General features: G+C 47.4%; 1 protein-coding gene across 1 annotated transcript; it reads left to right on the forward strand.

Moving 5' to 3' along the window:
- DRP2 (dystrophin related protein 2) lies at positions 1 to 27,379 on the forward strand. Its single transcript, XM_068533110.1, has 22 exons — positions 1 to 117; positions 4,231 to 4,394; positions 5,982 to 6,138; positions 7,549 to 7,669; positions 9,642 to 9,910; positions 10,288 to 10,434; positions 10,880 to 10,958; positions 12,647 to 12,707; positions 13,023 to 13,084; positions 14,479 to 14,553; positions 15,479 to 15,680; positions 15,903 to 15,988; positions 17,912 to 18,069; positions 18,415 to 18,581; positions 20,387 to 20,498; positions 21,753 to 21,889; positions 22,211 to 22,276; positions 22,540 to 22,605; positions 23,498 to 23,641; positions 25,412 to 25,649; positions 26,812 to 26,932; positions 27,255 to 27,379. Exons 1-22 carry the CDS (start codon positions 1 to 3, stop codon positions 27,377 to 27,379), a joined length of 2,874 nt encoding a protein of 957 aa, XP_068389211.1.
- Positions 27,380 to 27,589: the final 210 nt, after the last annotated feature.

A 27,589-nucleotide genomic window follows, 5' to 3' on the forward strand; every position in this document is an offset into this window, starting at 1 on the left:
ATGCAACCTATGGTCATGCAGGGATGCCCTTACACCCTCCCACGATGTCATGAGTGGCGGGCAGCTGACCACTTCCATCACAGCAGCAGCCTCCGAAGCACCTGCCCCCAGCCTCAGGTAAGAGGTCGAGAGCAAAAGAAAGACCTGTAGAGACAGGGTGGACACAGGATCTGTGTGTGATCTTGTGGGTATCCATGCTTCCTAAGGCTCAGGGGTACTGTCCATATACATGAAACCTCTTGGACAGCACGGGGCCTCCTTTGGCCCATCCTTGTCACTCATGAGGCCTTTTATGGGGGGCATGGGGCAAAGGAAGTGTGTTGAGCTGGACAAGCCAAAGGGCCCACAATGGCTGAGGGGGCTGGTTTTATGTTAACATCCCAAGGGAGGTCCTAGAAAAGCATGATCCTTCAGGATATAGCCAAGGACAAGACAGGACCTTCCTTTGTCTTGACTTCTCTGTGGCTTACCTCATATTCTGCACCTGCAGAATATTCCCTCTCATTCTATTGGCTCTTCTTCTCAAGTCCCTAGTCTTACTCGCAGTGGGTTAACCCCACTAAGGCTCCCCTGAGTTTCATACTGGCCTCTCCTGTCTCTCTCCTCCCCTAGAAGTGGAGTGGTGGTGCTGCGTGTGCCCACCTGCATACGTTCTAGGTGGTCAGAGTTATTGTGAGAGGCAGTAATCCCAAGAGGGCAGCCCCCTTTCCTGACAATAAGGGAGGTCCAAGGGAAAGCTGACTAGACAAGAGAGAAGTATCAGCATACTTTGGCTTGCCCTACAATGCATTGGGGTCCAGAGGCCATGGGAGTGTGTGAAAGTACTATGTTTCTTAGTATCTCACAGATGGGCTGTGGCGCTGAGTCACTATTCAGCTGCAAACAGCAGCTGAATATACAGGGAGGAGGAAGAGAGAGACACGGATGGAGAGCTGGCATGGATGGAGAATGTAGGTGCTGGGGAGCCCAGTTGGGGGAGAATAATGGGAGAAAGTCAAGGTCCAGAGAGGCATAAGACCCAGGTCCTCCCAAGCTGTTTTCACATGTCTAGTCAGAGACAATTTGCTGCTTGTAACATATTCTCAAAGTCAGTGTCAACTTAGAGTCCCCCTGTGCACCTGCCCCTTCCCCAGACTGGGACTTTCAGAGGGTTGAGGGATTGAGAAGCATGGGTCCTTCCATAAGGCTTGCCCTGCTCATTGCCCACCCCCTCCAAACTTCTCCACCTGGCAACGGGACCTGAGGGCTTCATTTTGTGACAGAGAATGGTGAGACCAAGCCCTCTCCTCGGTCACTGTCTAGTTTCTTCTCTTCCTTCTCTATGGCTCTGACTTTGTCTTAAAGTTTCAAGAGATAAAGAGAGAGCCCTATGGGGAGTGGGGAGTGATAAGCAAACATCTTGGCCACAAAAGCCAGAAGTAGAAGGCTATTGATAGGGAAAGAAAACTATGATTATTCATTATTTGCCTATTGTGTGCCTGGTTCTGCCCCAGGGGACTTGAGATTATTAGGGGGAACTCGGAGGGGAGAACAGGGTGATGGAGCATAGTAAAGGAGCCAAATGGGGGCATAGGAAACTGAGAGGAAGGCTGGAGGGAATGAAAGGCTAGCATGGGTGGAGCCCAGCTCATTGTGGGCGCTTCCATCAGAACCAGACAACTAGGTTGTGGCTGGATCACAAGAGGCCATTTCTAACTCTGGGGCATTCCCAGTCTGGGGGACTCTGTGAGACTGGCTTGGGACCAATTATCCCAGCATAAGCCAAGCTGCGACCCAGAGCTAGAGCCACTCCCTGCTCTTGGCCTGCTATCCCCTGCCATCCCCCATCCACCCCGCAAGGCTCTACCCCGTAGCCCCAGAAAGGGTCAGGCAGCTGCTCTAACTATTCCTGTAGGTGGGCCTCAGCATGGAAACAATGTGGAACTGTGGAAAGCCCAGAAGACTCTGTGGGAGATAAATGAGGATTGGAACAGAACCCTTTTTGGTCAAAATGAAGTGTTTTGCCTCAGTGCTTAGGGGTGGGGGCCCAGCTCGGGAATGTTAACCTTTCTCCAGCCAAGTCTGCTGGCAAAGGAGAAGAGTGGCCACCTCCAGAAGGGGCCCTGCCCCTCAGGCCAGGGACCTAGGACAGCACAGGCAGGGCACAGGAGCCTCCCTGGCACTGGATCCCTGCATGGAGTTTCTGGGTTCCCTCTTGCCCTCTCCCCACCCTGCAAAAGTCCAGGGGGGGGGATGCCCATTGACCATCCATCTCCCCCTGGCCTTAGAGTGCAGGGGGAGGTCTGTGGGGACAAGTCTCTCCCTCTTCTCTCATTTTCACTGCGGGCTTGGGTCAGTCTTCTGCTGCCCACCTGCCCAACCACAGCTCTGTCCCCAGGTGTGCCACACACATCTCTCACTGCCTCTGAGGACGCTTACTTAGTCAAGGACAAGGTTTATCACCAAGCTCATCATCCTTCCAGACCTTGGGGAAATTGCTTACCAGAGGTTTGTCACCAAAGCAGTCTGATCCTTTCCTTCACCTCAGGGGGTGGGGGTGGAGGCAGAGTGAGTCCTTTGTGTCTTCCAGGGAAAGGGAACATAAATCAACAGAAGCTCCCCTCTTCGTGCCCCTCCTCAGCACCATGGAATGCTCAGTCCCACTCTCACCATCCTTGCCAGTCTGGGAGGGCCCTCCTGGCTCCGGTGTGGCGGGCCCAGTTGGGAGTGAGCCGGAATTCCCCAGGGACAAAGCCCTGATTCACCGTCTGGAGTCCTGACATAGCCGCCCCCTCTGGATTCCTGGGGGGTCAGTAAACAAACAGGGTGACAGATCCCGCCTCCTGGCCTGGCTCAGCTTTGCCCACCCTCCCTGAGGGAGCCTGCTCAGAGCCTGTCGGGACTCTGCCTTTAGCTCACCAGGCACTGGGTCCTGATTTGTGTGGAGGGATCATCATGGAGCTGTCCAATCCTGCAACTGGGTCCCCAGGCGGCACAGGTAGGGTCCGCTCCCGGGGACGCAAGGCAACTGAACTCAGAGCTTTGCCCCAGAGCCTGGCTGCTCTCCCGCTTCTCCTTCCGTGTGTGGCTGCGAGCTGTGGGTTCTTTTTTAAATCTTGAATATTTTTTTATTCTATAGATTGGGCATCATTAATTTTATCAACAGATATTTATCAAGCACCTACTATGTGTTAAGCACTTCGAGCTGTGGTTTGAATGGGATGATTGGTTTCCCAACTTCCGGAGAGTCTTGTGTGGGGAGGAAGTATGGTTTGGGGGCAAGGGGAGACAAAAGGAGGTTCACCCACCAGGACCGTGTGCTTTCCACAGAAGGTGAGGAGGTAGACAGGCAGGAAGGCAGGTGGGTTTCCCGAGGCTGAGATTTCCTCTCCACACTCCCCTGCCTTCCACCCACTTCTGCCCCTGGCTGCGCAGGTCTGGCACTGCGTTGAAGGTAGCTAACTCCTGAAGGGCTACTTGGCACAACCCACACTCTCCCAAACCCCATAATACCCTACAGGGTGAGCAAGTGACGGGCTCTGAACTTGACGGCCCAAGGCGAGACTTTGGCAGGCTCCACAGCTGGTCCTCTTAGCTGTCGACTCTGGTCAGAGTCCTTTGGCGATCAGGACCCAGAATGCTGCTTTAGCCCTTTCGCAACCCATGGAAGATGAACAGTGCTCTTTAGGACTCTTTCCAGCCTTCCTGACTGTGGCGGGAAATGCGAGCGGGGAAGAGGAAGAGGGGGCACCAAGGCCTAGATTCACTTGGAAGTAGGACATCTACCATTGATGGCTCTCTCTGGCTGGTCTCTCTCTCTCTGGAACTTTGTGGGACAGCCCTTCAGCTTTCTTTTCCAGAAGGTTGGCTAAACTGTGGAACACTGAAGTAAGAGCTGCAGCTCACATTGATTGCCATGGTTGCCTGTGTTTGTTTGGGCAATTCTGAGCAGCTCTTACCTAACACAAATACTTCCAGGGTCCCATCTGGGCAGTAGTCCTGGCAAAATTTGCAATAATAAGAGTGATAATGATAGGAGTCAGCAGTTAAAAGTGACCGACCTGTACCAACAGAGGACCTTGCCATGAACAGAGCCACGGAGTCATCCTTTCTCTCACCCCCCCTACCCCTGAACACACCCCAGAACCAGCCCTTCTCTCCCTCTGTTCACACTTGTCCCACGCTTGGCTTGGTGCAGACCAGGGTGTGGCACACTCCAGGGATCACAGAGGTGTCTGTGTTTCTGTCCAGGTTAGAGCTGCTGCCACCACCCCTGCGCCTCCTCACGATGGTGCTGGGGTGCCCTACCTAAGCCCAAAGCTATTCAACGGGTCTGTTGGTGCCGCTGGACCCGTGGAACCACCAGCCATGAACCTGTGTTGGAATGAAATCAAAAAGAAGTCGCACAGCCTCCGGTAAGGCCTGGCCCCTCGAAACAGGGGCTTTAGGGAGTTGTCTGGGACGGTGTTGTTGGGTTCCTCTTGCTGCTGTAGCTCACCATCCTCTTCTCAGCCTTCTCGTCAGCCTCACCCTCTGTTTCTCCTCCTTTTCCTTCTCTGGCACTGGGGGAAGAACACTGGGTCAGAAGTCAGGAGACTTGGATTTGAACCTCAGTCTTGAATAGCTGTTGTCACCTTGCATAATTGGTTTGAGTAATCTCTGAATTTTAGCTTCCACTTGTTTGGATTTTTTTAAAGGAAAAAAACTGAGTAGAAGAATAATAGTTGTCCTAACTATCTCCCAGTGTTGTTGTGAGGACTCAAATAAGATATGAAAATGCTTTCTGAACTTAAGAGCGCTGATGTATAAATGGAGGATATGATTACTGCCTCCCCCTCTTCCTCTCATAACTGTCCTCCATCTTGGTAGATCTCATCTGCTCTCTTTCCCATCTTTTTATCCCTCTATTCCCATCTATTGCTTATCACCCACCCATGCCTCCCCAAACTAAGGGCGAATCAGTAAGAGCCTGAAGGCAACTTCTGTATCAGTTGTTCCTCTTTCCTCTACCCTTCTCTATAACCCCTGACGCCTCCACCCCCCACACACACTTTTCCTCTCTACTCCCTATCATCAAAGACCAAGCTCCTGGCTTCTGGTGGGTTCTGGTGGGGATGAAGAGTGTGGAGAAGTTGAAAGAATGCAGGCTCTGGAATCAGACAAAACTGAGTTCAAATCATCACTGTACCAGTGACTTAACTGTGTGACCTTGGACAAATTACTTAACCTCTCTGGGCAATAGCAGTGCCTACCTCACGAGGTTGCTCTGAGAATTAGTGGAAGCAAAAATGTAGGTAAAAGGCTTGGCCCAAGTGGTAGGGACGCAATGACTAGTTAGCACTGTCGGCTGAGGGGAATGGGCTCGATGGCTGCACACAGCCTGGGCTGGCCTCTGGCTTCCTACCACTTGGACCTCAGCTCATGGCTCATTTGCGGGGGAAGGCAAGCAGAGGTGATTATGCGGTACCCATTTTCCTCCTTCCATATGTCAAACTTCTAGCTTATGCTGTCCTCATCCTTTGGGACCCCTGGGCTGCTTGTATTTGTATGCAGCCTCACACACGTGCGTGCCCAAACTCAGCCACCTGACGCGCCCTTTCCACCTACTGCATCCGCTTCTGCTCAGAAGGCAGCCTCCAAGAAGCCTCTGAGGATGAGCAGTTTGGCATGACTTGAGGTCCTCTAGGACAAGAGGGCAACGAGACAGCTGTCACCTCTAATGGCCTTGCTCAGTTCGCTACCCTTCCCAGCGTGATGCTGGGCACTCAACTGAATTAACTGACGTCTGCCAAGTGTTTTGGTACCGTACTCCCTCTGGAGGTGCCTTGAGAGCCTTTGTGGGTGGGTCAGAGGGAGGGCTCCGGGCCTCCTCCCACTTCGACCAGAGCAGCACCTCTTTCATCTGTTTATATATTAAGGTTCCACATATGTATTTGTTGGGGAAAAATGTTTTGCAACTTAACAAGAGGATTGAAAATCACTGGTCTTACCATTGTGTGCAGCGCCCGCCTAGAGGCCTTCTCAGATCACAGTGGAAAGCTTCAGCTCCCTCTCCAAGAGATTATTGACTGGCTCAGCCAAAAGGATGAGGAATTGTCAGCTCAGCTGCCCCTACAAGGGGATGTGGCCCTGGTGCAACAGGAGAAGGAGACGCACGCGGTAGGTTAGAGTTACAGAGGCCGTGGTGTGTAGCCTCTCCATCGGGAAGGGATCTCTTCTGCAACACCCTGACTGATGGATGCCCAGTCTCTGCTTAGATGCTTAAAGTCACAGGAAGCTGTGTACAGTCCTACTGGTCTGTGGATAGTACTCCAGAGAATAAGTCAAATCTTTCCCCTCTATTCTTCCCATCAAATATGGACCTCCCTTAAAATTCTGCCCTGATTCGTAATGGGGACGTGGGAAAATGAACATAATATAATATTAAGTGAAAAAACACAGGATACAAATCTATATACAGGTGGATCTCAACTGTATAAAAATCGATATAGATGTGTATGTATGTATGCACGTGCATACAAACAGAAGAAGGAACTGTATCAAAATCTTCACAATGGTTAAATCCAAGTGATGAAACCAGAGTTCTTTTTAATTTTCTTCTTCATACTTTTCTGAGATTTCTAAGATTTCTGTGACATATATTACCTCTATAATCAGAAAATAGCAACATGCTTCTTAAAATGAATCCATAATGCACCAGAAGGAATGATAATTATGTGATGTGACAGAGGTGTTAGCTAATGGCAATCATATTACATAAATGTTTGAAATCAGTATATTGTGCACCTTAAACTTATGCAATGTTATATATCATTTATATCTCAATTTAAAAGATGAATACAGAATGGAATACCATACAACAAGAAAATAAACTATAAATGTGTGCCACAGCATGGATGCATCTTAAAGACAATAGGCTGAGTGAAAAAAGAGCCAAATACAAACAAGAGCACACACTGCATGATTCCATTTATATAAAGTTCAAAAATGGGCAAAATTAATCGGTGGTGTTACAAGTCAGGATAGTGGTTACCTTGGGGGAGGGGGGAATGAGAGAGTGACCAGAAGGGGTCATGAGGGAGCCTTCCAGGATGCTGGTGGAGTTCTGTTTCTTTATCTCAGTACTGGTTACAGAGATTGAATCACTTTATGGAAATTCATTGAGCTGTACACTTTTGATTTGTATACTCTTATTAGTGTATATTTCAACAAAAAAACTAATTAAAATTTTAATATAAATCTTGCCCATCCTGGCTTTGATTTCTCTAAGCCCCTCACAGAGGACTTTCTGAGTCTTCCAGAGAACCAAGATTCCCAGCACCAAATCCCCACATTTCACTCTACCTTGTGGCGTAGACAGACCCATTTCAGAGTAAATAGACCTTCCAGTGTCAGAGTTATTCTTCTGCCTAAGGAGAAGACTGCTCCTCTTTAGTCTGAGTAGCCCAAAGATACACGATAACGCCAAAGGATCAAGCTGCACTGAGGAGAAGATTGTCGATTGCAGGATGGATTTCAAAGCAATTGAAAGACTTTCCTTCCCCATTGACCACGTTGCTAACTTCACAGGCCTTTATGGAAGATGTCAAGTCTCGGGGCCCCTATATCTACTCTGTGTTGGAGTCAGCTCAGGCCTTCCTCTCCCAGCACCCATTTGATGAATTAGAGGAGCCTCGCTCTGAGAGCAAAGGTGGGTGATCTTCCTCTCTTTCATCTTCTTCTTTAGCTGTGAACCATTAAACACCTTCCTGCCCTCCCCAAACTCATTTTCTCAGCTGTTACCTAGGAGGAGAATTTTCTCCTAGCAGTCCAAAGTTGGGAAGAAGCCAGATTCACACTATAAGAGAAAGCAAAGAGAACAGAGCCTGGAGCAGGGGAGATGAGCGTGTGGCCTAAAGCTGTATGTGGCTCTCTGGAGTATCATGTGTGGCCATTTAATAAGGCATGAAAAAGAAAAAAAAAAAGACTCAAATGCATTAAACTAACTCAGTAAGTAAAAGTAGTAGTATGTCCTTTAAAAGCATACTGCTTTATTACAACATAGAGAGGCATGTGGCACTGCTGTAATCAACCAGAAAATAAAAAACCTTTCAAAAACATCTAAAAAGTTTGGTGATTGCATTTGAAAAGAAAACTGATCGTGGCTCTTTAATTCTGACCCTGGTGAGTTCTTGCCCCCTTTCATCAATAGAGCGGGTCACTGTAGGTCTAGGTTTAAATAAGGCAGCAGGGTGGGATCCGTGGTGCTCAGGTCTGAGTGGTGGCCCAGCATGCCCTCTTCTCCAGAAAGAGGCTTCAACCCTCTGAGATTGGTTATGTACAGCCTGAAAGGACCCTTTGTTAATGCAGCCCTTTGTCAATGCTGTTGACCCTCTCAGTTTACCTCGAGCCCCTCCTACTGAGCACTAACTAGTACTCAATTTACTGTCCAATGGGCCTCAGATAGAACGAGCTCAAGAGAGCAGGACAGTTCCAATTAGTCTGGAGTTTGGGGGCTCTGAATCTACTTCTGAGGGGAGGTCTGAGGGAAGAATTTAGGAGCCTAGGTGGAAAGGCTGGGCAAATTATACTAACCTCTCCTTTGTTGGGTCTTCATAAAATACCTCCCTTTTTTGGAAGGAAGTGGGCAGCAGACACTAATGCAAAATCGCATTCCAAGGTCATGTGAATAGGACTCAATGATTTGCCTCACTACACGTCTTAAATATTTTACTCACTCTTTACCTTGCCCATTTTTTAAGAATATGAGGAAATCCTCATGATATAATAAGTGGAAAACACCAGTATGGTCTCTTGACTGTGGTGGTGGGTCCACGAACCTACACATGTGATAAAATCGCATAGAACAAAACACACACACACACACACACACACAGAAATGAGTACAAGTAAAATTGGGGAACTCTGAACAAAATCGGTGGATTATGTCAATGTCAATATCCTGGTTGTGATATTATACTATAGTTTTGCAAGATGTTACTATTTGGGGAAACTTGCTAAAGGGTAAATGAGATCTCTGTATTCTTTCTTTCTTTCTTTCTTTCTTTTTTTTTTTAAAGAATTTAGGCAGGAGCTGGAAGTGATGTGAGACCACAGGAAAGCTTTATTTATTTATTTATTTAAATTTATTTTTGGCTGCGTTGGGTCTTTGTTGCTGTGTGCAGGCTTTCTCTAGCTGCGGCGAGTGGGGGCTACTCTTCGTTGCGGTGCATGGGTTCTAGGCATGTGGGCTTCAGTAGTTGTGTAGCGAGGGCTCTAGAGCGCAGGCTCAGTAGTTATGGTGCATGGGCTTAGTTGCTCCACGGCATGTGGGATCTTCCTGCACCAGGGATCAAACCCACGTCCCCTGCATTGGCAGGCGGATTCTTAACCACTGTGCAACCAAGGAAGTCCCTCTGTATTATTTCGTATAATTGCATGTGAATCTACAATGAACTCAAAATAAAAATTTTAATTTTTTAAAAAGCTGAATCTTCAAAAGGAGCTCAACTATGAAAAAAATGTATTTGTATGTGTATGAATATATATACACACGTACACGCGCACACACACACACACACACACACACACACACACATTTTACAAAGGGCTATCTGTCTCTGTCTTTCCATGGGCTATCCTTGCCTGGCTGGCCTGACCTGACTTCATGCCTGCCCTTGCAGATACCTCTCCCAGACAGCGGATCCAGAATCTTAGCCGCTTTGTGTGGAAGCAGGCAACGGTGGCCAGTGAACTATGGGAGAAGCTGACAGCCCGCTGCGTGGACCAGCACCGCCACATTGAGCGCACTCTGGAGCAGCTGTTGGAGATCCAAGGGGCAATGGAGGAATTAAGCGCGACTCTGACTCAGGCCGAGGGAGTCCGAGCCACTTGGGAGCCCATTGGGGATCTCTTCATTGATTCACTTCCTGAGCACATCCAGGCTCTTAAGGTATGCAGGCCCCCTCCCCTGGCTACAGTCCACCCCGGGACCAGACGTTCCTCCCAGACCCTGACAGTGTTCCTGCTGCTGAGGCTCCATTGTTGCCCTGGACTTCAATAGGGTCTCTCCCAGTTTCCGTGCTAGATTTGGGGGCTGGTTTAGCTGAAGTCTCCTCTGTCCTTCTACTGTCTTCTCTTTCCCTGGTGTCTTCTGAGAGTAGAAAAGGAAGAGGATAAGGACAATGTGTCCCCCCCCCACACACACACACACCTTAGTCTGGTTGCCCTAAAAGGCAAGCACTGAGGTTGCGCTATTAAAACAAAATGACTAATGGTTCCTCTTTCCTATTTTCTACCTACTGTGGCACTTGGGTTTTGGTTCTATAGCTATTCAAAGAAGAATTCTTCCCCATGAAAGATGGAGTGAAGTTGGTGAATGATCTGGCCCATCAACTTGCCATTTCTGATGTGCACTTGTCAATGGAGAACTCCCGGGCCCTGGAGCAGATCAACATCCGGTGGAAACAGCTACAGGTAAAAGAGAAGCCTGGAGTGAGGCATGAGGAAAAGGCTTGGTATAACTAGGCTTGGGGGGAACTTACCCAGGCCCAGAGGAAGTGAAGGGGCATTGAAATGGGATCTATGTGGGAAAAGAGTTGTAGAGAATTTGGGGCCAGGAAACAGGCTTCTCAACCTCTAAACTGCAGGAAGTGATTAAAATGGTCTGAGAGGGGCCTGTCTGCCCCTCAGGGTAGACAGGGGCAGATGAACGGTGACTGTGGCCTGGAATTAGGGATGCTCTTCTCCGACCCCTGGGAGTGCCATGGGAAGGCTAGGATTTCGGCGAATGGTGGGAGGATCTGGAACTGGAGAAGAGGCAGCCTCTGAGGAAATTCACAAAGATTGCCAGAGGCACGTGGAAATCCTACCCTGTATATCTGGAATGAGTCCACTGACTTCTTGCGTCTTCTTTCCATAGGTGTCAGTTGGTGAGAGACTTAAGCAGCTCCAGGATGCCCACCGGGACTTTGGGCCTGGGTCACAGCACTTCCTCTCCTGTATGTGAGACAAACTGGGCTTCACTTGGTAGAAACTCAGCCACCTTCCAAGAGGGTCTACTCTTGTCCCTTGGGGGCCTGGTGGGAGCGCAGTGTACCTTGGCATCTAAGAAGCAGTAGGATAAAACAGTGTAGTGTAGTGGTTAAAAGGACAGGCTCTTGAGTCAGAGAGACCTGGATCTGAGTCACAGCTGCTCGACTTTATATCTGTGCAAGCTTGAAAAAAATAGCTTAACCTTTTTGAACCTCAATTTTCCCATATGTAAAAAGAGGGAAAATATTACATAGCTGATAGAGTTATGGGAATTAAATGACTTTATTGTTCCAACAATATTTCTTGATGGCCTACTGTGGGCCAGGTACTGTTCTAGGTACTGGGGCTACATCAGTGAACAAAACAGACAAAAATCCTTGGACGTGGAGAGCTTACATTCTACAGGAGGAAGCCAGACCATAAACAAATAAGTAAAATATATATAAAGTCAATCGGTGACAAGTGCTATGGAAAAAAAGTAAAGCAGGGAAGACGTGAATTAGGGAGTGCTGGACTTAATGAGGGAGGCAACTGAGTGGAAACCTCAAGGAGGTGAAGGAATGAGCCATGTGGATATCTTAGGGAAGAACAGAGGGAACAACAACTTCCAGGACCTTAAGGCAGGGGCATACCTGAGGGACAGCAAGGAGGCCAGTGTAGAAGTGAGTGACGAGGGGAGAGAGCAAGAGGTCAGAATGGGGGCAGGAGGCCAGAGCACGGAGGGCCTGGAGGGCTATGGTAAGAACTTGGGATTTTATTCTGAATGGAATGGAGAACGATTGCAGGGATTTGAGCAGAGGGATGACATGATCCGACTTATGTTTTAACAGAGTGTTGGGGGGCAAGAGTGGGAGGAAGGAGACCTATTAGGATGCATATTGCAACAATCTAGATGAGGGATGACGGTGACTCAGATCAGGGTGGCAGCAGTGGAGATAGTGGGAATGTACAGATATGAAAATTAGAAAGGCACACAGAGCATTCAGCAGAGTATCTGGCACATAGTAGGAACTCAAACAATGTTAATGGTGATTAGAACTATTGAATTATAATCACTGGCATGCAGATATACCTGCAGAGGGCTCTTGTACCCAGGGAAACTGCAATGAGGAGGTTGGCCAGGTGACTGAGCCTCTCCTGGAGCATCCGGATGTTAAAGACACAGAGCAGAGAGAGACATCCTTTTCCAGAGTTCCTCACTAGAGAGGAGTGAGCAGTCCCATTCCCCATTGTCCCACAGGACTGAGAAGCTTGACCTTCTGAGGGAAGGGCTTTGAGCCCCATGAGGAAAGTAGGGTCCACTTCATATCCACAGCAGCACACCAGCTGCCTTCTGCTGAATGGATAAAATGGCGGACAGCTCAGGGAGAAGATAGGGTGGCCAAGGCCACCTGTTCATGCCCTTGTCATGTCTCTGGCGCATGAGGGTATCAGTGACAACCTCTTCTCCTTCCCTCACCCAAACGTCAGGGAGAGAAGTGTGTTCATTAAAAGTGTTTACCCCATGCTCAGGGGCTGTTAAGAGCTGGCAATGAGAGTCAGGCATCCCCTTTTGGGCTTAACTACTTCTTTGAGAGGATAGAGCAGGGGAGTAACCAGGGGACTGAAGAGCATTAGTGGTCAGCTTCTTTCTCTTTCTCTTCTCCCTCACCAGCCTCTGTTCAGGTTCCTTGGGAAAGAGCAATTTCACCCAATAAAGTTCCCTACTATATCAAGTGAGTGACAGTCTGAATCGGAAATGGGTCAGTCACCTGCCCACCCCCTCCTTTTCCTGTCTTTTTTTCTATCTATCCCTCTCACCCCTTACCTGTTGGGATTCCTCCATCCACTCCAGTTTTTCCTCCTACTCATCTCAAGAGCTCAAGATTCTACCTGGTAAAGGTGAACCCTTGTGCTTTGGGATCCTCCGGGTTCACCCTCAGATCCTGCTGCTCCTTGCATCCAACCTATCGCTGAGGGGTGCGTGCATGTGTGTTTGAGGGGTTGGGGGGTGGTATAGACCCTGGCACTATTGATGCTTTTGTTTGTAGCCACCAGGCTCAGACCACATGCTGGGACCATCCCAAGATGACTGAGTTATACCAAACCCTAGGTAAGAATTCAAGGTTCCTGTATAGTGTGGAGATCTATACAGTTGCCTTTGTCCTATAAGAATATAAGGGAGTAGTATTCCATTGTGTGTGTGTGTGTGTATATATATATATATATACTATATCCTATTTATTCATTCATCTGTCTACAGGCACTTAGGTTGTTTTCATGTCTTGGCTATTGTAAATAGTGCTGTGACGAACATAGGAGTGCATATATCCTTTTGAATTAGTGTTTTTATATTCTTTGACTAAATACCCAGAAGTGGGATAGCTGGATCACACACACACACACACACACACACGCACTCAGCCATAAGAAAGATGAAATCTTGCCACATGTGACAATACGGATGGACCTTGAGGATATTATGCCGAGTGACATGAGTAGAAAGACAAATACCATATGATTCCATTTATATGTGGAATATAAAAAGAGACAATCAAAATAAATGAACAAAACAAAAACAAACACATAAATACTGAGAACAGAGTAGTGGTTACCAGAGAGGAAAGGGTAGGGGGAAGGTGAAATGGGTAAAGGGGTTCAACTGTATGGTGACAGATGGAAATTAAATTTTGGTGGTGAGCACTTTGTAGGGTATACAGCAGTAGAAATAAAATGTTGTTCACATGAAAGTTACAAAATGTTATAAACCAATGTTACCTCAATAAAAAATAAATTTAAAAAAAATAGAAGGGAATCCTATTCAACAAGCAGGTGAGGGTGTAAGTGAGTCCTTGTCCTTTTTCCAGTAGCCTTCTTTCCTTTCCCCTCTGCACCTCCCTCAACTGGAAGCTCTATACTCTCCCTGAACGATTTTATCATCACATTAGGTAATTATGCTTATAGATGTGTACTAGATCTTCTTTGAAAGATACTATCCAGGCTACGAATATGACTCTCATGTGCCTTATCTTTGACTGCCAAGAGAGACTCCTATTATGTTGTAAATTTCACCCACGTTGATGCATGTGACTATAGTTCATTCATTTTCCCTGCCGTGGAGTGTTCCATTGTATATACCACAGTTTCCTCAACCATTCTACTGTTGATGGACATTTCGGTCATTTCTAGTTTGGAGCTAACAAGAACTGTGCTGCTTGGTCAAACAAACAAACAAAACATGTGAAAATCACTGCTCTAGTATATATAGCTGGCTGGGTCGTAGAATATATGAATGTTCAATTTTACTAGGTAATACCAAGTTGTTTTCCAATGTGGTTGTATCAATTTACACTTCCACCAGCAATTCTCATTCATCCACATCTTTGCTGACACTTCCTATTGTCAGGCTTTTATTTTTTGCCAATCAGGCAGGTGTAACATGGTATCTTGTTGTGGTTTTAATTTGCATTTCCCTGATCTGAGTGGGTCTCTTTCCATTCTCTGCAGCTGATCTGAACAACATTAAGTTCTCAGCTTACCGCACTGCCATGAAGCTACGCAGAGTCCAGAAGGCACTGCGTCGTAAGTCTCCCATTACACTTCCCTTATAGCCTTCATCCCACTCCTACCCTTCCTCATCTGTTGACTGTTTCCCACTTTCATCCCACCTGTCCAGTGTTGTTGATTGGCTTTGTGGGGACTCTCCAAAGGCTGGGATATGCTGGCTGTGGACACCTGATTTTTCCAGGGCCCTTCTATTTTCCCCAACCCCCAGGCTTGTTTCCAAATTAACCCACAGCTATCCTCTTCCTTGTCCCTTCTTCCTTGCCCAAAACGGATAATCAAGCAAGTGTTTTATGGCGAGAATTATCCCAGCAAATGGTTTGGAACCACTGGAGGCTTGTGTTCTTTCACCGTCTTGGGGTTATTGGATGTAGCAGCAGAACTGTTGAAGCGAATGCCAGTGGTTAGGGGACAACATGGCTGCAGATATAATGTGCCTTCTGTCTTTTCTCTGAGACACTGTCCATTCTGTCTTCCTGGACCAGGTTATCTGGCTAGGCTGGTTCCAGCATTGGGTGTAGTTAAAAAATCCTCCTGAGTTATGTCACATTTACCCAGGCATACCTGAGCCTTCATAACCAGTGTCTAGGTTTTCAGAACGAGGTTCACAGACCAACTTACTTGCAGTTGAAATGCGTGTAAAGAAAGTTAAAAAAAATGGTATTCAACCCCTGGGAGTTTACCCAAATCCCACCATCTTCTTGAAACTGATGTCAAGAAACATTTGGGTATAGAAACATTTGGGGTTAATTTAGGGGGCCTTCTGCTGCCTTCTCCTCACTTGGGTTGAGGGTCTTGGTAAAGGGCAAGCTTGTTTCATACTTACCAATGGTTAGTCTGGAGATTGAGTCAGATTTGGTGATGCTGGTGGCCGTATCTTCCTGTCTAGTCCCTGGGGTTCTACTTTTGGCTATACTTTCTCCTTCTCTCCTTTCCTTCCCAGTGGACCTGGTAACTTTAACCACAGCCCTGGAGATCTTCAATGAGCATGATCTGCAGGCCAGTGAGCATGTAATGGATGTGGTGGAGGTCATTCACTGCCTGACTGCTTTATATGAACGGCTGGAGGAGGAAAGAGGCATCCTGGTCAACGTGCCACTCTGTGTGGACATGAGCCTCAACTGGCTCCTCAATGTTTTTGATAGGTAAGGGCTTGCAGCCCTGACAGCCTCCATGGTGAAATTCAGTGGGACATATGGAGTGGGCATGGTGGGAAGGAATTGCTCCCCTGGTGCACTTGGACTCAGCTCAGCTTGGGGCATGGCTGGCACAGAGCCCTGCTGGGATCAACCCTGTGAGGGACATGACTGCCAAGATGTTAACCCTTTACAGATATTCATATTCTCAGTCTCTCCTTTTAAACCTAGTGGTCGCAGTGGAAAGATGCGGGCATTGTCCTTTAAGACTGGCATTGCATGCCTGTGTGGCACAGAAGTGAAGGAAAAACTGCAGTGTGAGTACAACTCCAAAGTTTGGAGTAGAGGTGTGTGGAGGGAGAGGTGTGGTGGGAGGAAGAAAAGTCTAAGATAAGCAGAAGATCAGTCTTATGACTCAGCAGAGGGCTACTCAGGCTACCTTGTAATGCTTCCTGGTCCAAGCTATTGCAAAGAATCCACAACAGCCAAAGGCCAAGATGGGTCTAAGGCCTGTTATTATCCCCACTGTTACTCCAAGGGCATTGGTTTCTTCTGATCTGGTGTAATTACTTGATGCGGATCTGAGTTGGGATCCTGGGATACCCAGGACCTGGACTTTCTAGTTCCATTTCCCTGTGGTCTATCAGGCTTAGCCCTCTCCCAATCTGAAGCTCAAACCACGTCACACAAATGTGGAAGAGGACAGTTTTATTGTTTACTAGGCAGGTGTGTGCTGGTTTTTATAAATGGAATGGTTTTTACTATATAATACATCACTGAGAATTGTTCAATTTACCCTGACTGTCAAAAACTTTGAAAGGCATTTATGGTTTTGGGGGTTTCCTGAGAACCTGCATCATCAACACAGTCATCTGAAATAAAATAGAAAGCTATACGTTAATAATAATAAAAAAAAACCACGTCACACATTCTGTTGGAGACTTCCCATGTGATAACATGGGTGGTGTGCAATAATCCCCATTATCCGGGAGGTGGACAACATGTAATTCTGTAGGTTTGAACCTCTCTGGTGTACAGTACCTTTGCTTTCCCCTCCATCCTCCATCATTTGTACAGCATTTTGCATTTTTCTGCAACAGCATCACTAGTGTCAAGTGTTTAATGTGCGTTGACCACTGTGCTACATGTGGTGAGTATCAGGTCCAGTTAGACATGGTCCCTGCCTCAAGTGGTTTACAGTCCAGAAGAGGAGACAGAAGTACACAGAAAGCATTTTTTAGAGTGCTAATTAGAATAATCTGAATGGCAAAGGATATGTGCTATATCAGATCACAGAAGAGTGAGGACAGCCGTCTAGGAAAGATTTACAGGGAAGAAGACTTTTCAAAGTATGTTTATAGCTATGATATAATTTCTTTCTCCCAATGTTCCTTTGAGATGGGATGGACAGTGATGATTTAGTCTCCATTTATATGTAAGGAAACTGCAGCATAGAGAGGTTCATGACTTACCCAAGGTTTTACAAGCTAGTCAGTAATGGATCCAGAAATAAACCCCAGGCCCTCTGCCTTTTGGTTTTGTTCCTTTTCTGGGCCTTAGGTGAGGTATGAAACGGACAGACAAGAACCTCTGCAGGAGGTTTTCTAAAGTTGGGGTGGGACGGGGGAGTTCCCACAAGGGCAGATATAGACCATGCTCAAATATATAAGTACCATAGTCTGTTCCACAATGACTGAGAGTGAATTCTTAGACGATCAAGTGTGTTGAATTATCCCCTTTTTTTGAATTATCCATGCCAGTGTGTCTTTTCATTTGTGTGGATAACTGAGAGATTACTGCAGTATCAGACTACATGGGCTACATGAACAGGAGGGGATAGGGCAGACTGACTGCAACTCATATTCAGGCACCCTTGAACCCCACACCCCTTCATCTTGCTTCTTGAGACTTTGTTTTCCCAGCAGTGTCATATCTGTGTCTGGCACCGCTCTCTCACACAGCTTGCTCTCTGTCTTCACCCCTCTCTCCCCTGCTCTTTCTGACGCTCTCCGTCTTTGTGTCTGACTCACTTTTTTCTCTCTGAACCCAGAGGAATGCTGCTTTTAGAACTTCTGGACTTCTAGAAGGTCAGGGATGAACCTTTAGGTATTCCAGTTTCAAAAGTCATTAGCTAAGTCAATGTGCTCTTTCCCTGTCTTCTTTTTCCGTTCTTTCTCCTCACACCATTCTCTGGCCATTCCTGTATCGGGCTTGGCCATGACTTACGGTGGGGCCAGCAGACCTCTTCAGCCAAGTGGCCAACTCAGGCAGCCAGTGTGACCAACGCCACCTTGGTGTCCTGCTTCATGAGGCCATTCAGGTGCCCCGTCAGCTGGGGGAAGTGGCGGCCTTTGGGGGCAGCAACGTGGAGCCCAGCGTCCGTAGTTGCTTCCGTTTTGTGAGTATGGAACTGGGGAGGGAGGAAAGGAGGAGTGATGGGACAGAGGGTGGGAAGAAGGGAGGGAGGACTGAGAGCTGGGCTTTTGATCTGAAGTACTCAGATGCAAGGGAGTTTGTTGGGCTGGAGCAACAGGGCAGAGGGTTCTCTGGGCTTTTAGGGTCAGAGTCCTGAGGGGAGGGCACCAGGTCAACTAGGGCAGGGTAGAAGGTGGACACCTCTGGAGAACAGTCTAACCCAGAGTCCAACCAGGTCTTGCTGTTTCTCCTCCTCTCCTGAGGGCTGCCATTCTAGGCACAAGACACTGGGCCTCAGACATCACTACTGGGCTTCTTGTTTCCCTAGAGCACTGGGAAGCCAGTCATTGAAGCTTCACAGTTCCTGGAATGGGTCAACTTGGAGCCCCAGTCCATGGTGTGGCTGGCTGTTCTGCATCGGGTCACCATTGCTGAACAAGTGAAGCATCAGACCAAGTGCTCTATCTGTAGGCAGTGCCCCATCAAAGGCTTCAGGTAGGGAAAGCAATACCTGCTGGAGTGATACTAATAATAAATAGGCCATGTTACATATAAATCATATATTGCAAAACAGGGCATTACATAATTATATAATTACAACTAATCTATTGTATGTTGTTATATACTGTTATAATCCTTTCTACTGCAGAATGTTTAACTTTTAAAAAACTCAAAAACGATGAAATTTTTTTCTGTTGGTTGTGTTGTGAAGTATTCAGACCTATAAAAATGTATAGAGAAGCAAAAGGGGGTGGGGTGGGAGAACAGCACAGAAAGGGAAGTAATTTGTTCATTGTTTCCCAGGGAGCATTAAGTAGAACCCAGAAGCCCCAGCATCCTGACATATGAGAACACCTACGCACCAAAAGGTGTGCTGGCAAATGTGCTACTGTCTAGAAAGCAAAAGAGAAACGTGATATAGCATTGGCTAATTTCCATGATGTAAATACTCCCACTGTGGCCAGTGTCAGGCTACCCATAGGAGGTCAGGAAGAGACGCACAGTTGCACCCCATTTATAGTATTTCCACCACCAGGTATAACAGATGTAGACAACCTCGAGAGCATAGATAATGGTGAAATAGTTAGGAAGTGATGAGTTTAATTATTTATTACCTCTGTTTTTAATACCATTTGCTTAATTGTGAGTTTATACAATTTAATTTTTAAATAATGGCTATATTTAACAACTGGCTTGGAAAATTCCTGAAATTTTAACAACCAGCTCTCGTGAGCTTATATGAGCAGGCTCCAGCGCCCCACGGTGGGCACCCACCACCAAGCTGAAGAAACAAACAATATTTTACAATATATTTATATATGTTATATAATATATTTATATATCTACAAATTTATATATGCTATACATATTTTATATAATATATAAAACAATATATTTGAAGTTTCCTTGATTACATTTCCCTCCTGTCCCCACAAAGGTAGCCGCTATCCTGAATTTGGCTTTCATCATAAAATGCTTGTTTTTACCACTTTAAAGCACTAGCACATACTCTCTTTACAACCACCCTGCTTTTTATAAGCAAATGAGGCACAGAGGTGGAGTTCACACTGCTGGCTAGTGTAGCTCCAGGGCAAGATGTCGGATCCTCTGACTGTTCTAAGTCTAGACATTTCACCATGCTATGCTATTAGGTCTGGGCAGTCCAATCAGGCTTTGGAATTGGATCTGAAGGGCTAGTCTATATTCAGTCATAATAGAGTTACTATTATAAATAACTTTGGGGAATAATTTTTAGCCAACTTGCTCACGGCTGATAGAATCAGTTGTCTTCGTATTGAAAGTGTGCCTTCTCCAAGGAAGGTGGTCATACCTGTGAACCTGAAACTGGACCCTTTCAGGCCACCTTTGTTTAGAAGGCTATTTGATATAATGAGCTCTTTACCCCGTCCCACCCTCCCTTTTATTTTTTATTTTTTTCATTGAAGTATAGTTGATTTACAATGTTGTGTTAATTTCTGCTGTACAGAAAATTGATTCAGTTATACATATATATACATTTTTTATATTCTTTTCCATTATGGTTTATCATAGGATATCGAATATAGTTCTCTCTGCTATACAGTAGGACCTTGTTGTTTATCTCACCCTTCCTTTTAAAAAAAGATGGTGAGACAGGGCTACTTGCTGAACTTCCTGGGATTCTGAGCATGTGATTTCATGGAGATTTGTGGTCTCTGGAGTAACCCTTTTAATGTATGCACATATTTGGATGTTTGGGGGAGGGGGAGGTCACTATAGTATATTGCATCCTCTTTCCTACCACCTCTCCTTTCCCCAAGGTACCGGAGTCTGAAACAATTTAACGTGGACATCTGCCAGACCTGCTTCCTGACAGGCAGGGCCAGCAAGGGCAACAAGCTTCATTATCCCATCATGGAGTATTACACCCCGGTATGGAGCCTCTGGGCCGGGCGGGAGGGGCAGGCAGCTCTCAGCTTCTGGGTGCTTGATCCATTTTGTCCAGCATTAGCTCACTGTATTCTGCTCTCCGTTGGGGAGCATCCTCCAAACAGGCCTGGTGATTGACCAATTTGGGGGATCCAGGGCTGTCCTTCTAGCAGAGCTTCTCCCTCACCCTCACCAGGGCGGTAGCTGGCTGGAGCAGCCCAGGACATTCTTGGCCATCTAAAAGGCACTCACTATTCTCCTGCAGAGAGAAGTCTCAGGAGAAAATAGAGACAGCAAGGCAGTTACAGGTGACTAGCCTTTGATCGCTCAATTTAGTTTTTCCTGCTTAGCTTCCTGGATTGTTTCTGTCCCCTGGTCTTCACCTGCTACCTTGTCATTGCTTCCATCCCTTCTAGTCAATACCAAAGTTTGTGCTCAAATTCATTACTCAATCTCTTGCGTGAAAAGGGGGTATGCTCTTTACCTGGGTCCCCAAAATCCACTGGGCTTTCATTGGAAACTGTGCCCTTCATAGCCTCCTGAGCCCAGCATCCCTGAACTCCAGCCACAGAATTTCTCCTCTGCTATGTTCAGGACTCAGACCTCCAGGCTTAGCTTCCTGAGCTGACTCTGCTCCCTAAACTCCTTTATTCCTCTCTCCCCACACGTACTCCCAAAGTCCCAAGCATATCCCCAGCTCCCCCCACTGCTCTCTCCCATCTTACCTCCCCATCTCCACAATCCATCTCCCTGAGCTGTCATCTCTTCTCCAAATTCTGTTGACACAGAAACATGTGTGACCCAATGGAAGCAGTGACCTTGACCTTTATTTTTCTTTTATTATCATTTTAAAATAAACATTATTAAAGTCATACATGGGAAACTGGCTAGAGATGGTAGACTGATAATTGTGTAGCTCCTGCTCATCTTCTACACCCCTAGAATTTATGTAAAAGATATTTAAAAGTTAACAAATATACGATCGTTGTAAAAGATTCAAATTATATAGAGGTGTTTAAAGTGTAAAACCAAGTCCCTTTTCCTCCTCAGTGCGTTCCCCACCCCTCAAGTCTAACTCCCCTGAGGCAAGCCGTGTTCACAGTTTGGCATGTATCCTTCTAGATCTTTTTCTAGGAGCGAGGTGTGGTAAATATGAACAAGAGTGGACTACCAGTCATGGTCCCTGCTCCGGGGGAGTGGCCACACCTCCCTAGAATAGCCCATTAGGGTGAGTCCCTCTATCTTGTCTCCTCCCAGACCACATCCAGTGAGAACATGAGGGACTTTGCCACTACCTTAAAGAACAAATTCCGCTCAAAGCATTATTTCAGCAAACACCCTCAGCGAGGTTATCTGCCTGTGCAGTCAGTGCTGGAGGCCGACTACAGTGAGACGTGAGTACCGGTAGCTGAACGGGGGCTGCAGGCATCCTCATTGAGCCTAGGGATGCGCTGTGAAGGGGCTGAGTCCCACATGGGCTAGGGCAGTCTTCCAGGGCAAACCCAACTAGTGACAGGGCAGTTCAGCTAGGGCCTGACCAGGAATCTGACCTGAGAAACAGACTAGAATCCAGTCTCTGTATCTTGCTCCCATCAGCTCTTGGGAGCTCCCTAATTTGGTGGTGGTGTTGCGGGGTGTGGAAGGGTGGTGGTGAGGAGACAGGCTGCCCAGCTACCCAGTCTTTGGTCTTCTGAGTCTTTGCTGCTTTCTTCTAGGCCTGCTTCTTCCCCGATGTTGCCACACGCTGACACACACTCCCGCATTGAGCATTTTGCCAGCAGGTACCACCAGATTTTGGGGAGGGGAATTGTAAGGAGTCCAAGGGGGAAGGGGTTTTCAGTTGGGGCAAAGAGAATGAAGTCAGGGCCAGGGGGACATGCACAGCAGGCTTTGCAGCAGCCAGCGAGGCCTAACCTTTGGGGCGGGGGAGGGGGAATTGGGACAGCCTCCCAAACCTGATTATCCTATTGTGGGATTACAGTCCTTGAGATGAAAGCCGTCTTCACATACTGTTTTCCCTTCTGTTCCTGCTCTTTCTTCCTAGGCTTGCTGAGATGGAAAGTCAAAATTGCTCCTTCTTTAATGACAGCCTGTCCCCAGACGACAGCATGTGAGTCTTCACAGCTGCATATTTGCCAGGAATAGCTCTCCTTTGGGATCCTTCTACCACCACTTGGGGAGGGTATATCCTCAGTGGGAGGTGGGGGGGGGTGTGTGGATAGGGTCCCTGACACCCTAAGGAAGGAAGTCGGCTTTCTGGGCACAGTATTTAATGAGAGAAGCAGTCTGCCCTCTATCAACTGAGCAGGGTAATGAAGGATGAACTACCTCCCTGCCATCTGCCAAGGTCCCTTTCTGTTGCAAGATCCCATCCTTCTATTCCTAACTCTGAAGGAAGAAGAATATGCCCTCAACTAAAGTTGCAGAAATGAGCCATTATCTTATGCTCAAAATGCCAATGCCCCATCTAGTGCCACATCAACCCTGGGGAGATACCACGGACTTGACTGAAGTGTGGCCAGAGAGATTCCTTGGTGCTATAGCCCAGAGAAGGGGCCCTTCATCTCTAGGGAGGTCCCCAGCCTCCTCAGAGGACCTAGGAACTGTTGGCTACACGGATAAATCCAGCCCTGGGACTGGGACTCAGGCAGGCCACAATTCCCCTGGGGATGGGAAAGCGAAGGGGGGTGGGGTGGGGGAACATCACAGAAAGGGAAGTGATTTGCTCATTGTTTCCCAGGTCACTATAAGTAGAACCCAGGAGCCTCGGCATCCTGAAAACACTCTCTCCTACTGCCCCCAACAATGACCCCTACCACCTTTGAACACTTCCATCCCTCTTAAACCTGAATACATGGCCTTTTCCCTCTCTATGTATCTTAGAGAGGGAATCCTCCAGCATGTGTCTCCTGGGGCTTGAGGTGGGAGCTGAGAACTCACACCCTGAGCTGTTTCTCAGTTCAATGCCTGGGCCCCTCTTTCCTCTCCCCACCCCCACACAGAGATGAGGACCAGTACTTGCTGCGGCACTCCAGCCCCATTACAGACCGGGAGCCAGCCTTTGGACAGCAGGCTCCGTGCAGCATGGCCACTGAAAGCAAAGGGGAGCTCGAAAAGATCCTGGCCCACTTAGAGGATGAGAACCGGTAGGTGTGGCAATGGCACAGATCTTGCGTGGGTTCTAGAGTCAGACGGCTTAATTCAAGATCTGAATTTCCACATCCTAGCTATGTGGCCTTGAACAAGTTACTTATATTCTGTGATCTTCCATTTCCTCATCTGTAAAATGGGGATGATGATAAGAGTACCTACCTCTTAAGGTCACTTGTGAAGATCAAATGATCAGGCATATAATGTGTTAGCCAGTGTCTGTCTTATTGGAAGTGTTCAATAAAAGCTAGCTATCCTAATAATTATTTGAATCCTTTTAACTCAACCCAAAAATCTCCAAGTACCCAACAGATACAGGCAGAGAGAATGCAAACACAGAGAATACAGAAGAGATGATGCCTCTGCCCTCAAGGAACTTCCAGTTGTTGGAAACGGAAAGAGGTCCTTATCACTTAGTGAAAGTAATAAGAGGAGGATGATACTGCATAGAGCATTTGAGGACTGGAAGAGGGAAGGTGAAGAAGATTATGGGGATGGCATTGATCTCTGTAAAGCATGGAGGGCAGCACGAGTCTGAGGAGCATCCAAGACACTTTGGGGGTGTGTAGTGGAATCAATAACAACCCCCAGAAAAGTAATTCTCAAACATCAGTGTGCATACAAGTCACTTGGGAAGCTTGGTGAAATGCAGATTCTGATTTGAAGGTCTGGGGTGGGGCCTTAGGATGCCCATGCCTCAGGCCTACAGACTGTATTTGGATTAGCAAGTCCTTAGAACAGGGCCTATCTGCAAAGTATTTGTTACTGGTTCAAGACAAGATAAATACATAAATAGAGAGTAAACTTTTAGAAATTTTCATAGCAATTTGACATTGCCACAGTATCCACGCACGTAATTAGTGGACTTGTCTTCATTGAATTGGGTATAGGCCAGGTTGAGTGCTGTTGAATTTGGGCAGCAAGTCATGTGTGGTGTGAGCTGTGTACTAGCTATGCACATTCAGACCATGTATTGATCCGTGATGGATTGAAAAATCCCCCTGTTTTTTTGCTATGGATAGTTTGAGAAGCACTGCACTAGAGCAGTGGTGGTGGTGGTGGGGGCCCTGGGAAACACTAGGGAGAGAGTGATTCTGTTGCAAAAAAGAAAAAAAAGTAATGTCCTCCAAAGGAGACCATCTCTTTGGAATCTGTTTCCTTGATGACTCAACATGGGTGTTTAAAGTGGGTCAAAGAGGAGTGTAGTAGAGAGAAGAGGAAAGATGGGTGATCCTTTGTTTATGTTATGTCTTCCCCTGGAATCTAAAAATCTAAAAATGGAGTAGGTGAGTCAGTGGCCCTAATGCCTCATTTATTTGCAGACTGTGTTTCTGCCCGATTTTAAGGTCAGAATTAATCCCCGAAGCAGCACATCAAAGTCCTGAGACATTTGTTATATGAAATGTCAGCTCTCTCTGCTCTGTGGCCTAAGGATGGCAAAGTAAATGACATATGTGTTGGAGAGGAAGTGGATATGGCCATTCAAGCAAGAGCATGGCTGGGATGGACTTCCCTGGCCGTCCAGTGGTTGGGACTCCACGCTTCCACTGCAGCACTACAGGGGGCGCGGGTTCGATCCCTGGTTGGGGAACTAGGATCCCACATGCTGCGACCAAAAAAAAAAAAAAGCACGGCTTGGGGGCTGGGGTGGGGGTGGGGATGGGAGAGCAAAGGGATTGCTCACACCTAGGTATGAGGGGACACTGAGCCCTGGACAGTCAATACCCTGTGAAGGTCATTGGCCTTGGCTTCTCCATCCTTGGCAGGATTCTCCAGGGGGAGCTGAGGCGCCTGAAGTGGCAGCATGAGGAGGCTGCTGAGGCACCCACCCTGGCTGAGAGCTCTGCTGAGGTGGCACAGGACCACCGCAATGAGGAGCTGCTGGCTGAGGCCCGGATCCTTCGACAGCACAAGAGCCGCCTGGAGACACGCATGCAGATTCTTGAAGACCACAACAAGCAACTCGAGTCCCAGCTGCAGCGCTTAAGGGAGCTGCTCCTGCAAGTGAGTCTGGGGCCAGGGGAAGAATCAGAGCAGCCTCCGAGCACAGGCGGGCCGGGGAGAGGTGCTCCTTGCTCCTGGGAGGTGTCTGTTAGAAGACTTTCTGAAGAGAACTGGGCTGGCAATCAGGAAAGTTGGGGGGAGGAATGGGCTGCTATATCACATCGCTTGGCCAATTCTCTTGTACCTAGTTTCCACTCCATCCTTGTGTGTTTACTCTCAAGCCACCGTGGGGCCTAGGGCAGAGGGAGGGCTTTTGAGGGCTCACTTCCCCACAACCCATTTGAATCTGGTATTGAAAGAACAAAGTTCAAAGAATCATCCAAAACGTTGACTTTGCTACTTTGATGTTTGCTGGAAAGAAGCGAGTTTGGACATGCTTGGCAAGAGGAAGATTTTCGCTGTGAAGGGATCACTTATTACTTTTTGTCCCTTTCCTCTTTGAGAGGCAGTGTATAGGATGTAGTGTGGTTCTGGAGTTAGACAGCCCTGAGTTTGAGTGTAGTGCTGCCGATTAGTGGCCGTGGGATATTAGGAAAGTTACTTAGCCTCACTAAGCCCCAGTTCCCTCATCTGTAAAACAGGGATAAAAATATACCAACTTCATGGAATTGTGGTGAACGTCAAATGAGATAATGCATTTAAACAATTTGGCATGATGCGAGGGCTATAATAAACATTTCATAAATAAATAATTTATGAATAATTATTGTCATTATCCATACCAGGTAATACCACACTGTGCCTCTTCCCCAGATCCTCCAAAGGATGGCCTCTAGATGAATTCCTGGAGGTCTTAACATATGATATTATGTCAAGAACCAAGGATCAGGTGTGCAACTCTACATTTCCAGAGGGAATTGAGTTCTAGATAGCTTAATTATAGCTGAAATGACAGCAAGAGATATTTAGGGGCAATGGCATCCTTAGAAGAACTGGGAGCCTTTGATACATGTTGTTGAAGGAAGAGGGTATCCAGTAATTAAATATTCTAAGAAGTTTCCTGAAAGGGGAAACCACTGTTTGGGGCACCACCAAAAGCTTCTTAAAGTCCAAGGGCAAAGGGATGGGCATGATGTCTCTAAGGACCTTTCTAAGCTCAGGAGTCTGTCAAAGTAAGGTCAGGAAGGCAAAGCCACTTAAGTCATGCCTTACCTCTTGCTAGCCACATACTGAATCGGATGGCAATGGCTCTGCAGGCTCGTCCCTGGCTTCCTCTCCGCAGCAGTCAGAAGGCAGTCACCCCCAGGAGAAGGGACAGACTACTCCAGACACTCAAGCTGCAGGTGAGTTCCCCCAGCCCCTCCCAACCCCTTCCTCCATGGCTTTGTCTTGCCCCAGGTCTCCTGCCTGGGGTTCTGCTAGGGCTGGGACTGGTTTCTCCTCATGGCTTTGAGCTTAGGGTCAGGGATGATTGGCTTATTGACTCATTCATTCATTTCTTTATTCCACAAATGTATGTTGAGTACCTCATATGTACCTAGGCATCGTGCCGGGAAGATACAAATGCTATAGGTTCACCCTTCAGCCGGCAGCATCCTACCTCGGCCCCTTGGCCTCATAAGGGAATTTCGAGTTCTCTTCCCACATCTTTCTTCTCCAACTCAGATGATGTGGGGTCAAAGAGCCAAGATGTCAGCCTGTGCTTGGAAGACATTATGGAGAAGCTCCGCCATGCCTTCCCCAGTGTGCGAAGTTCTGATGTGACTACCAACACTCTGCTGGCCTCCTGATGGAACCAGATCCCCATCCTATAGTCCACGGTCCTCTCCCAGTTCTGGTCAAAGCCTTCCCTCAGCCTTCACCCAACCTTTCCAGTCCCCACTGGCCCCACATTCCTCAGCCGGAGTTATCTGGGCTCCAGGCAGCAGCAGGGATTCGATGGTATGCGAGGTGGGTGTGTGAGGGCCGGGGGAGGGAGAGGCATGATTCCTCTGACTCTA

Source organism: Eschrichtius robustus, chromosome X, assembly GCF_028021215.1.
Source record: "Eschrichtius robustus isolate mEscRob2 chromosome X, mEscRob2.pri, whole genome shotgun sequence".
Classification (NCBI taxonomy): domain Eukaryota; kingdom Metazoa; phylum Chordata; class Mammalia; order Artiodactyla; family Eschrichtiidae; genus Eschrichtius; species Eschrichtius robustus.

What these genes read in the sequence shown, in the direction of transcription:
- DRP2 (XM_068533110.1), top strand. Translation starts at nt 1, where the DNA reads ATGCAACCTATGGTCATGCAGGGATGCCCTTACACCCTCCCACGATGT. An exon ending in TGAGTTATACCAAACCCTAG is followed by an intron (nt 13,085 to 14,478) that starts GTAAGAATTCAA and finishes CATTCTCTGCAG; the next exon opens with CTGATCTGAACAACATTAAG. An exon ending in GAGGCCGACTACAGTGAGAC is followed by an intron (nt 21,890 to 22,210) that starts GTGAGTACCGGT and finishes GCTTTCTTCTAG; the next exon opens with GCCTGCTTCTTCCCCGATGT.